The sequence below is a fragment of the Planococcus citri genome, chromosome 2, assembly GCF_950023065.1.
Source record: "Planococcus citri chromosome 2, ihPlaCitr1.1, whole genome shotgun sequence".
Taxonomy (NCBI): domain Eukaryota; kingdom Metazoa; phylum Arthropoda; class Insecta; order Hemiptera; family Pseudococcidae; genus Planococcus; species Planococcus citri.
In genome coordinates, this window is record NC_088678.1 from 42,266,907 (window position 1) to 42,279,209 (window position 12,303).

Sequence of the window (12,303 nt, forward strand, 5' to 3'; positions counted from 1 at the left end):
AATTTTTAAAGTTTGAAAATATTTGCTTCTAAAATTAAAAATTGACTATTAAATAGATTTAGCTCCCTTTTTTACTTTTTCACATTCATTTTTTTTTTCATTTTCGAATTTTTCAAGCAAATAAAATGCAATACTTTTAATTTGGACACTTTTTTGCAGATACCTAATTCTGAGATCTGTTCGGATTTTGTTTCCACATTTTCAAAATAAAATCGAAAGTTAATTCAAAAAATCGAAATTTCGCCTGAAATGTGAATTGAAACGATTTTTTTTCATTGTCTGTGTAACAATCCGGGTGATTAATTACTTATTTTTAATAAAGTAGGTACTGTCAACAGCCTTAATTTCGGACATCGTCGAAGGTAATTTCGGACACTAACACTTTTTTCAATTTTTCTGATAGAAAATATGCATAAACGTAGTGGACCTTCTCCCTGAAGCAAAAGTTGTTATCTTTGATCTTATGCCATTCGTTCGACTATTCACGTGATTTTCCTGAATGTCACACATTAAAGTCCGGTGATAAAGTTATAGGTATCCACCGAACCTAGACAAACATTTAGATACCTTACCTAACAAAAAAAATTGTCCTAAATTAGCATAAAGTGACTTTCGATGAGGAAATAAAATATTCCATTTATTTTACTATTTACTTTTGCTAGAAAAAGTTCAAAAACTGTAAAACTCGGAATTTTCATCGAGGATCTTAAAATGTGGTAGATGGGAAATTTTCGCCTGCATGCTCATATAAAAGAAAATAGGCATCTTTCTGGAGGTCCAAATCAGCAGGAAATTCTAAAATTCGGGGTCTGAAAAATCGGTAGTAAATGAGGAATGAAACACCAATTTTTGAAAAAAATTAGTAATAATTTATTCGTTATTAATCGAATATCTTAAAAAAATTCAATAAATGGTAAAAACTCGAATTAATTTGGAACGGCTGAAATTTTCGATGCAGAGATTTTCGAACATAGGTTTGAGTAGGTCTCCAAGGGGCAGACATCCCAATTCTTAGGGTTTTTCTATATTTTAAATGTGTCGCTGACGTACTTACGAAAATCCCATGTGCATGAAAGCTGCCGATCAAAGTTTATCCTCCATAATCCATCCGCTGCGTATTTTTCTCATTATGATTACCGGTTTTGAATTCGCATGTGGTCTTTCACACCAGTGAGGAAACGATCACTTCGTTCTTGAATTTGCATTTCACTCGATCGACGCCAGCGAACGGACCTAGTCAACGAAGAAACGAACTTTGAACTGCACACTTCTGTTTGAACTACGTATGCGTAATATTTACCCGAGAATACGCATTTCGGTGCACTAGGTAAGTACTTAATGTTTATAGTTTTTAATTCCATTCTTTGCATTTATTTTTGACGGTGTCGGTCGGTAATTTTACCTTATATTTTTAATTATTAATTAGGTTGTCTCGATTCAGATTCACGATGTTGTCTGAGGTTCAAAGTTTTTACTATGGCAAAAAAATATTCATCACTGGAGCGACTGGTTTTTTGGGACAAATGCTAATATCAAAACTATTGTGGTGAGTACAAAATTATCTACTGTTATTTTTTCAAAATAATTATGTAAAATTTATGAACATGTATAAAAAAGATACCTGCTTACATAAACATATTTATACCTACTTATTTATAAAAAATGTGGAATGATATAGTACATACAAGAATAATGAGGAGAGATAACCTCTGCTGACTTCAAGCTTATAGTTGGAATTTGGATATTTTGTTTTCCAGTCTTCAGAAAGTGCGGGGTGATACTAATTTAAAATTTTGAAATAGTATAGCCAGGGTATTCCTGCATCTAAATTAGGTTTTTTAAGGGAAAGAAACGAATTTTGATTCGACTTGTATCTTTACTCATCATAGTTCACACCGTCACCCGCAGAAGGGGCATTGGACTAATTTGAAATTTCAATACTTTTAATTTAGCCTCATTAAGTATAGGTACTTACTTATGCGCACCTATACTTATCAAAATAATTTATTTTCAACGCCTTTTTTCTGTGCATTCAACAAGATCGAAAACAGTGGTCATCTACCAACTTTGACATGGATTTTTGGGAGAGAGGGGGGGGGGTTAAAGGTGCCCACACTTTGTTTTTTCGGTCATAACTTTTTAAATAACGCTGCAGATATGCAAAAAATATTCCAAAAGTTGTAGAAGACTAGAAAAAGAAAATTTTTTGTTATTACTGTTTTTTTTTCTGGGGCCTCGTCGTAGAGCTTAGAAGGACTGTACGCGGCTTTTTGAAAACAGTCATTTTTTAAAATTTTCAACAACACTGAAAAATTTATAGAATCGACGCAAACAAATTTTAGGAGTTCTTGTTTCGCAAATTTCTTCCAACTGGAAGGTATGTGGAATGAAAAAATTGGAAACCCACCCCCTCCCCCAATCATAGAGTGGGGGCCTATTTTGGAAGAATTTCAAATTTTGAAAAACGATCCAAATAACCGTTGTACAAAATTAGAAGAGGAATATTTATCACCCCAGAACTTTTTTGCCAAAAGTTAAACATTGAGGGGAGGTCAATCGCGTAGGTATTGAAAAAAATGTTATCAGAATTACCCTTAATCTCGATGAATAATTGGAACCACCTCTAATCTGCATTAAATCGAGGTACAGAGCATTATTTTAAAAAGTGGAGTAATTGGCCCCTAATTTCAAAGAAGGGGTGGGGAGGGAATTTTGAGTAAAGCTCAAAATGGCCAGTAATGCCGTGTGACATATCGTTAGTAGAGTACTTAGGTGTGCTGAGTTCGAATATCAACTTGGTTTTGTGATCAGGCCCTCGACGATCCCAACTCTTGCCTACAGACACCCCAATTTGACCCAAAGGTCAAAAAAACGATATAGCCGTGGACATATTGTTTGTTAGGGTTTGAAGGGTGCCAAGTCCAAATATCAACGTAGTTTCTTTATCTGTCCCTCCTAAATCCCATCACCTCCCTCCCACCCGCGCCAAACCTAAGTCTAAGGATGGGAAAAAAAATAATGATGCCATGTGACATATTGTTTGTCAGATTTATTAGGAGTGCTTACTCCGAATATCAACTCCATTTTCAGATCTGATCTTCCCAGCCCCTGATGAACACACCCTAATTTGGTTTCAAGGTCAAATATAAAACAATAATCCGCGTAACATTTCGTTTTTGTTTGTTTGTTTGTTTGTTATTTTATTATTTTTAATGCACTTTTTTATTTAAGGTTGTAAACAGTGGCAGACTGGGTCGGTTGGGGGCGTTTAAAATTTTATACCCTCCCCATTAAGAATCTTTTTCGTCCTGTTTTTTCTCCGGTTCGGATACTCGAATGCAAGTTGTGCTATTGATTTTTGTTTCTGTCTTCTTATTTAATTTCGCAAAAATTAGTCAAACTGACACGAACAAAACTAGAGATTTTTTTGGGGGGAAAGGACAAAAAATTTGCCAGGAGAAAAAAGTACCAATTTTGCCAAGTGAAATAAAAAAATAAAATTACAATTTTGTCAATTGATATAATTTGCATTAAGGCTTATAAAAAATTGTTATTTTCACTTTTGAATTTATGGAAGTTTTAAAAATGATTTTGGGGGGGGGGTTTAAGAAAAGAGATAAAAATTGACCCGAGCAAAACGAGGGTAAAAGCGTTTAAAAATTCGTATTTCGATAGGTAAAAAAACAATGTTTTCTAAAAATTTGCCAACTTTTGTACTCATAGCTAAAAAATTTTAGAATTTGAATAGGTAACCAATTTTTATAAATTTCAAGTTTGAAAATGAAAAGCAAACAGACTCGATCGGGGTGAGAGCAAAAATCTAGTCTCTAGAAGTAAAAAAACGATGTTTTTTTTTAGGTGAAAAGTGTGTTTTTTTGGTTTGAACTTTTCTTAAAATTTGAATAAGAAAGTATGTACTTAATAGATTTTTATAAAAATTCTATTTCAATTTGAAAAAAAAACCACAGAAGCCCAAGCAAAGCGAGGGCAAAAAAATTTTAAATCCGTGTTTTAAGAGGTAAAAAAGAATGTTTTTTATGATGAGTTTATTTTTTGACAACGCAATTTTGAATTTGAATATTATATCTACTTACTTACATATGTAAGGAATTGAAAATTTCTGTTTTGAAATAAAAGAAAAGTAAACTGACCTGAGCAAAGCGAGGGGAAAAGCTTGCAAAAATTTAAGTTTAGAGAAAATGAAAATAGCATATTTTTGGTTTAAACGTGGCCCGGTGGGGCCCTTGGAGTCTCAGAGCCTCGGGCAATAATTGCCAGGTAACATCATAGGCCAGTCTGCTGGTTGTAAATTTCTGCGAATTACAAAAATGTTGTGATGATTGTGCAATCATATCAAATACCTACTGCCCCAATAAATAAATTTTTATAGGTCTTCATTTTTTAATAAAAAAAAGTTCTAAAATGCGTGTTACAAGATGAAATTATGGAATAGAATCATAGAACTTGAAGTACCTACAAAAAGACCAGAACTGAACAAAACAAAAATCACGAATCAGAAGATAAAAAACAAATAACAGAAATCATGTACCTACCTACAAAAATTGCGAACCAAATAGGTACCTACATAGATCGTTTTGAACAGAGTCGACCTAGAAACTAAAAATTCCATTCTGCGATTCCAAATTTTAATAGGGGAGGATCAAACCTATTTTAAATTCAAACTATAGTACTTATAGGTACCTAATCTTTATTTTTGTAAATTATTCTTTAAAATATTGATCACTCATCAGTCATCAGCCATCAGCTCATCACTCTGTAGCATATTTATTTATGTTAACTAACATTAGCCTATTTCCTATTTTACACAGCTCATGTCCTGAAATAGACTGCATTTATATATTAATCCGCGAAAAATCTGGAAAAACCATACAAGATAGAATTAAAGCTATATTCAATCATCCGGTAAGCTTCTTTGATCAATTTTTCTATACCTACTTAATTTCACTTTTGTGTGTGTATTTTACAGTGATTAAAATCAATAAAACCTCATTTTTCTCGGTAGATCTTCGAACGTGCCAAAGAGTTACACCCTGACTATGAAACCAAAGTTAAACCAATACGAGGAGATTGTTACGAAGAGTATCTGGGTATTTCAGAGAAAGATCAGGCGATTATTGAAGATGAAGTTGACATTATATTTCATATTGCTTCCTTGGTAAACTTCAACGCTCCTTTACGAAGTGCAGGCTATATCAATATTAGATCTCTCGATAATTTATTCGAAATCGCGAGAAAAATGATCAAGTTGAAGGTAATTAGTCTTCTTGAGCACATATCTATTATCTATAAGTAACTAGGTAGGTACACTTTCCCGGTTGTACGCCTCAAAAATGTGTTTCTTTTCGTAAGAACCTTATGAGTCGCTAGTCCCTCAAACCACGATGTTTCGAGAATGTCCTCCCTTTGAGGAACGAAATCTCTCCTCCAGAGGCACCTCCGGAGCTAAAAAATGTTGTGGGTAGCTTTCAACTCAAAATGAAGGTCTCTGCTGAATTTGGTCAAAATCCGCGTCCTTTTTTCGGCGATTCGCCATAATATCTCTATATCTACCATATGAAATTTTTCAATTACGTTAAGGTACCTAGGTAATATGAATTGTAATTTTTTCAAATTCCAGGCTTTCGTTTACGTTTCTACAGCATATTCGGCCTGCATGGAAACGAAATTCATTCAAGAAGAATTCTACGAGCCGCCTGTAAAACCTCGTAAATTGTTGTCTCTCATCGAACATCTCGATGATGACGTTCTCGATGAAGTCGCTCCAAGGTAGGTAACTCTATCTACTATGATATGTTTAAATTTGAATGAACTAGAATGCTTCGTTTAAGTATTCTGTATTAACATCCATTGGGTCTTCTTTTCGGCCGATTGTTGCAGATTGGCGAAATCATACCCCAACAGATACGTGTTTACGAAATTAATCGCAGAAGACCTGTGTCGTGAAAACACTACCGATTTACCTGTATGCGTTTTCAGACCAGCTGGAGGTAATAATAATGATACTCATTGTCAATATTGATCATTTTTATTAAAAAAACAACAACAAATTAATTATAAGAACTGACGTAGGTAGGTTGAACTATCTAGGGTAACACCTACCTACCTATACCTATTAAGTTGTAGTCATCAGTTAATTTAATAATTTATTCTTTCCCCCATAGTGTTACCTTGCTTCAAAGAACCTCTACCTGGATGGATAAATAATTCTTACGGAGTGATTGGATTTTTCTTTGGTTTTGCACTCGGTATTACAAAAGTTGCATGCGTCAATGAATCATGTAGAGCTTGTGTAGTTCCAGGAGATTATAGCACCAATGCTTTAATCCTATCTGCATATCATATGAGTAAATCCTGGTAGGTACCTATATTAAATTCGTTTTTTAAAAAATACATGTAACTATATGTTTCAAGTTGGGAATACTTAAATTTTTTTATTATCGCAGGAAAAATAAATCAGAAGAACACGAATTCGATACACCAATAATTAATTACAGCAACTGCACCACTAACTTCAAAGTCACCTGGGGAAGTTTTCAAAGTGAATCCAATAGAGTTGTGAAAAAATACCCTTTTTACAATATGGTAAGTTGTTTGCAATAATGATTAATTTAACGTTTTGATTTTGAAGCATTATAAGTAGGTATACCTGCGTTTTAAGTAAGAATATTTTGCTAAAAATATGCTATAATATTTTCAGGTCGCTCTGCCAAATATATTATTAGTTAATAATTACGTCATGTATCGTTTATTCACCTTAGTATTGCATATTCTTCCTGCCATGGTATTTGATACAATGTTACAAATGATTCGTCAAAAACCCAGGTAAATACAACATTTTTAAAATTTATTTATAGGTATCAATACCTAACCTGAGTAACATTCTTCTAACTTGATTAATGATTACTTTTGATTGTTTCTCCTCAGAATGTTGAACACTTAAATAGCTGAACCAATTGTTGCTAATCTTTTGTAATGAATAATTATTTAATTTTGGTCACAGATTCCAAAAAATATATCAAAAAGTGCACACATTTCTGGATGTCATGGTGCCTTTCGCTACGCAAGAATGGACTGTAACTAATCGTAATATCAAGGAAATATGGAATTCGTTGTCTAAAAAAGACCAAAAACTATTTTACTGCAATTTGGATGATTTAAATATAGAACAGTATTTCGATACGGTTGCTCGAGGTGTCCGTTTATATTTAGCCAATGAGAATGAAGATAATATGACGAAAGCTAAATTGAAACGTTGTGGGTAAGTTTAAGTATCTACGTATAAAGCTGTTGATACCTAAAAGTTACATCACCAAAAATTGAAAGCACAAATTTTTGTGAAAAAAAATGAAGCTTACATTATGGGAAATAATTTGTACCATTTTAGATATCATTTCTTCCTTGGAAAAAATTCTCCTTATATTTGATTTTAGTCCGGCTTAATTATTTCAATTGCTCAAAACTCATTTAATTTTTCATTTTTTTGGCTATTTTTCTAATCACACTTATACCATAATATTTTTATTCATTTTAATTTATGTATTTTTAATTTTTTTTTTCAGGTTTCTTTTGATGTATTATACTGTGGTTACACTCATCGTTTGTGGATTCTTTTACCTTCTAAGAAAGTTATTTTTTGGATATTTAATTAATTTGTTTTAAAGTTACTTAAGTTATGCTCACGCAATGAAATGTATAAACAATAAAAAAATAATGTTCACAATATGATTTCATTTTTAATTTTTTTTTTTGGTTAGAAGTGTCAGAACTTTTCATAGGTACATATACGTGAGCTTGAACCTCAGTGAATCGATCATTTTCCATAAATGTTCAAATAATGAGAACATTAAAGCACTAAACCCAAGATGCTAATTTTCATTCAAAAAAAAAAAAAAAAAACTAAATGTGCTGAATCTCATTTTCTACTCAGCAAGGAAACCATCTCCAAAAATTCCTTCATCTGATTTTTTAAAATTTAGTACACTTGCACCCCTAAAACTTTTTAAAACTTTCTTTACTTGAAAAAAAAATTAATTGAAAAATACAAAAAATGCTTGTCAAAAATGGAGCTTAATATTCTCAAGGAGAGACTTGAATCATGAATATGTTTATGTTTTTTCCTTGAAACTTGATTATGAAAATATCATTGATAGGAATTCTATAACCTTACATGATTTTTCCAAATTTTCAAAAGCCTGATATCGAAAAAGTGACAGGAAATCATTTTTTGAATTTTTGGCATAATTACTCAATTTTAGCTATTAAATGACTTTTTTCTCAACTTTTCAACAGTCAGATTGTATAATGTATACCTATCTAATTAAAAATTGGTCATTTTTTCAAAGTTCTTAAAAGCAGACTAAATATTGTAAGATCAGATTTACTTTAAATGTCTGAAATAGATCTTTTTTCAAAACTTTTAAAAGTCAAATATATCATTTTAAAACGCCAAAAAGGGATTGTTTTTTCAGTTTTCAAAAAACTGACATAATATCAAGAATTTATTGACATTTCCCCCAAATTATGAAAAATCATTTATTGTAAAATCGATATAGACATGTAGACTGAATATCGGACATTTATCGATTGTATCTCCAAATTTTCAGATATTTTATATAATTTTAGGAACAAGTTTTCAAAAGTCAACGTTACACGAATCAGCGTCTCGTCGAACAGACGTCCCGTCGCAAAAAACACATTCACGCCAAAATCCTTCAAAATGAATTCTAATGGAGCTAATATTTACCTACCTAAGTACATATAATAAATATTGAAGAAATTGTTGGAAAAAATTTTTGAGCATCTGAACAAACCTCCCCATGAAAAAATCCTGGATGCGCTATTGTTCTAGGGTGATCCGAAAGGTTGTTTAAGGGTTTCCAAAATGGCGAGAATCAATTTTTTTAAATAAAAATAATAAAACACGAAAAAATGGATAAATTGGGTTCAAATTTGAGTTGATGGTGTGGTTGGATATCTTCTATGATATATTACGAGAACAAAATTTTCGGCTAAAATTGACCAAGTTAAGAAGGAAAAGCCATGAAAAAATCTGATTTTTTTGCATTTTTAAAAGTCATTCGCCTGTATAAAAAATTCAGAAAAAATATGTTTTATTTTATGTGCATCTATGTGAGGAATATATATGTAGTTACATTTCTGAATTAAGTGATCAAAAAGGCTGTTTGAAAGCTAAAAATGCTTGGTTTTCCCTGAAGATATGCTTGAAAAAATTTCAAAAAATTCTCATTCATTTTTTCCAGGCTATGTTTACTAAAATTACTGGATTTTGGTTTACATCAGTAGCATTGATAGGCAGTGGGATTCCAATTTTGTACTCGAGGCTCTAGAAAGTTAGAACGACTGGAAATGGAAAATGGAAAATGTTTGAAATGAATTTTCAGCTCTTAAAGTATTCAGTACTGCCATTTTGGAGATGAATATTTGAAATTCCTAAAGAATTTTGAACCGAAGACCCCACAACGACTGGAATTTGCGGAAAGTGGATAAATTTGTCAAATTCACGTCAATCAATAAAAAATTTCTCATTCCTGCATCAACACCGAATACGCAACCGGCCCAGACACCAACCAAATATGATACAACATTAACTCAAAAATGAAAAGTGATACTTTATATTTTGATATTTTCACAACATAAATTAAAATAACAAGCTAGCAAATAACAAGCGTGTTACATCAAGTTGAAAAAAAAGAAAATAAACAGCCTAAATTTTTATATAATTCCAATGAGATTAATGACCAGATCTTAATAATTGTAAATATACCGCTTGTGCATTATCCGACATTGTCTAATACGCGTTATAACATCACGTCTTAATAGATTTCCAAATACGGAAGACAAATACAAACTAATAGTTAAGTTTTTTCAATACGTTTTTCCACACGTTACGCGATGAAAATGGAAAAAGGTATCGTACAAAAAATAAATATATACAAAAACGCTTTTACTCTAATACCTGGTAACTGATGTACATTTAAGCATACGTATTGTTCATTTTTTAAAAATCGGTTTATTTAAAAAAACAAAAAAAAATCGTTACTCGATCACCAAAATCAAACGGATGTTTCGTCGAAGAGCGCTAAGTAAGTTTCTAAGGCCGCAAGTTACAAAATAATACTACACGAGTCTCCATTCGTGAATAAATATTCCGTAGGTACAGGTAAGTAACTTTTCTCTAGGAAAAACTGATACATACAATCCGATAAAGATTTATAGAATTTAACGTCGAAACGAAAAAAAAATATGTATATTTTGGTTATTACAAGCGCTTCATCGTCATCGTCATCAACATAATCGTATAATTTATAAACGCGCTCACGTAATATTTAAGGTATATCGTTCGCACTAAATAAAGAAAAAAATATTCTCCGGATTACTCCATACTCCACACGCGATATGATTATTTACAAAATTACGTTTAGTATCTCGTGTCTAGATGCACACGAAGCATAATACATACAGTGAATGGCTTGGAAAAATTTTCAGTGCCCGTAATGGCAGCTTTATAAAAATTTACCTCGCGCTAATATTTATGCTATCTACGTTACCGGTAATAATTTTATGTAGGCGCGGCACCATTGAATTGCTCTAATATGTAATGTAGAAAACCCAGCCTGCCTTTTCGTAATATGAAATACTGAAACGTTTCAAAGATACACACATATGAAATATATAAATAAAATATAACAAAAAAAAAAAAAAGAATCACCGTAAGTATATAAAATATATAAACATTTCAAATGAGTATAAATGGAAACAAAAATTGACGATTGTTAAAACGGATCGACGGGGGAAATGAATATAAAAAAAGTTATTAGATAAAATTCTGTAAAATTATGAAAAATGGAAGTTCCGGAGTAAACTTATTTATTTTTTATTTTTTGGTATATATTTCATATAGAACACAGTTTTTATATTCTTGAATGTAACGAAAAAAACAAAACAAAACGAGAAACGAAAGAGAAAAATTCAACGAAACCAACTACAACATACACGTAGGTAGATATATAGCCAAAATAAAAACGATTTTATTACATATTCAGTGGGAACGATTCAACACACGACGTATTAAACTAGGAAAAAAATTTCTTTCAAAGAGGAAAAGAGAGCCTACATTAATCTTTAAATAAGCTAAGTACACATTAAATAATTATAAATACATTTTTTTTGTTTTGTTTGTTTTTAAAAGAGAATTCAATATATCTATTAATACTTATTGCAGCTAAATAAATATAATTAATTTAATGTTATATAATTTAATTCGAAAAAAAAGTAATTCTTTAACGCAGTCAAATAAATTATTTATTGCACGCAGCACGAATTTTTATGTCCGTTTTTCATTTTTAATCGTGATTTCGGTCGGTATTTCTCTAGGAAAGCGAGTTGTTTAGAGTTAATTGCACCGCGCCTTTTCCTGCAAACAAAGGAAGAAACATGTACATTAGCATTGAATTGTTAATAAAACAAACTATCGCATGTAAACTAACATCCCGTGCAAGGTGATTCGAAAATATTTACAAAATGCACCTTAGAAGTACGTATATGTCATTATAAAGTGCATTTCACCAATTATTGATTTTAAAGAATAATCGATAGCGGATTAATTAATTTCTCAAGACTTGAAAGTTGTTTACAAATTAGTTGATTATCGGTCGATTAATTACACTTTAACATGGTGAATCATAAGACGATAGGTATTAACTGATAAAGTTCGTTCAGAACGATTTATTCGAATGGGTATCGAGTTTTTTATTCAAGGTTTCAGGATTTGAAATAGAAATTTTATTTGGTACCATCAATGATAAAAAATGTTAATTAATTATCATTTTTGTAATTATTAATCACAGATGTCGAGAAAATGGATTTCCATCTCGGTCATAATCAAAAATTGAGCGTAAAAGGATTTTTGATAATCAAACACCTACGTACTTCAAAATTCAAGATCGAAATTAGATTCATTATCACGAAAAAAAATCAATTATTTATAGAATTAATTTCGATGAAATTCAATAACCAACTAATCAATTCCAAAAGTATAGCTACCTAAGTACCTACCTATCAATTGATAACTCAGCAATTACGAATTTCAACTTTGTAATCTATAATAATATCGAAATGTCGATATTGAAAATGATTGAATTTAAAATTTTTACGTTAGAAATTTATTGGTCGAAAACTTAGCAACGAGTAAACAATCAAAATTACAAAATAATCTAATAATGATTCTGAATTTCTGAGAAAATAATAATTCCAGACTTTGAA

The 12,303-nt window shown here is 31.2% G+C and overlaps 2 protein-coding genes across 4 annotated transcripts in view; one reads left to right on the forward strand and one right to left on the reverse strand.

Annotated features, from left to right (window-relative positions):
• Window positions 1-1,126: 1,126 nt before the first annotated feature.
• On the forward strand, window positions 1,127-7,746 carry LOC135835844 (fatty acyl-CoA reductase wat-like). Of its 2 annotated transcripts, none has more exons than XM_065350287.1 (11): window positions 1,127-1,327; window positions 1,427-1,546; window positions 4,830-4,923; window positions 5,024-5,272; window positions 5,639-5,787; window positions 5,899-6,008; window positions 6,183-6,375; window positions 6,465-6,603; window positions 6,719-6,843; window positions 7,022-7,279; window positions 7,581-7,746. In XM_065350287.1, exons 2-11 carry the CDS (start codon window positions 1,449-1,451, stop codon window positions 7,678-7,680), a joined length of 1,515 nt encoding a protein of 504 aa, XP_065206359.1. In that variant the 5' UTR covers window positions 1,127-1,327; window positions 1,427-1,448; the 3' UTR covers window positions 7,681-7,746. The 2 variants fall into 2 exon arrangements, with proteins under 2 accessions (XP_065206359.1, XP_065206358.1); XM_065350286.1 differs by having other exon boundaries at window positions 1,442-1,546.
• A 1,891-nt stretch (window positions 7,747-9,637) lies between these two features.
• PRL-1 (PRL-1 phosphatase) overlaps window positions 9,638-12,303 on the reverse strand; it is a 34,953-nt gene continuing 32,287 nt past the window's right edge. For both annotated transcript variants that reach the window (XM_065350294.1, XM_065350295.1), the window contains exon 5: window positions 9,638-11,455. In XM_065350294.1, coding sequence (XP_065206366.1) covers window positions 11,344-11,455 — 112 coding nt within the window. In that variant the 3' untranslated portion in view covers window positions 9,638-11,343. The remainder of the gene's footprint in view (window positions 11,456-12,303) is intronic.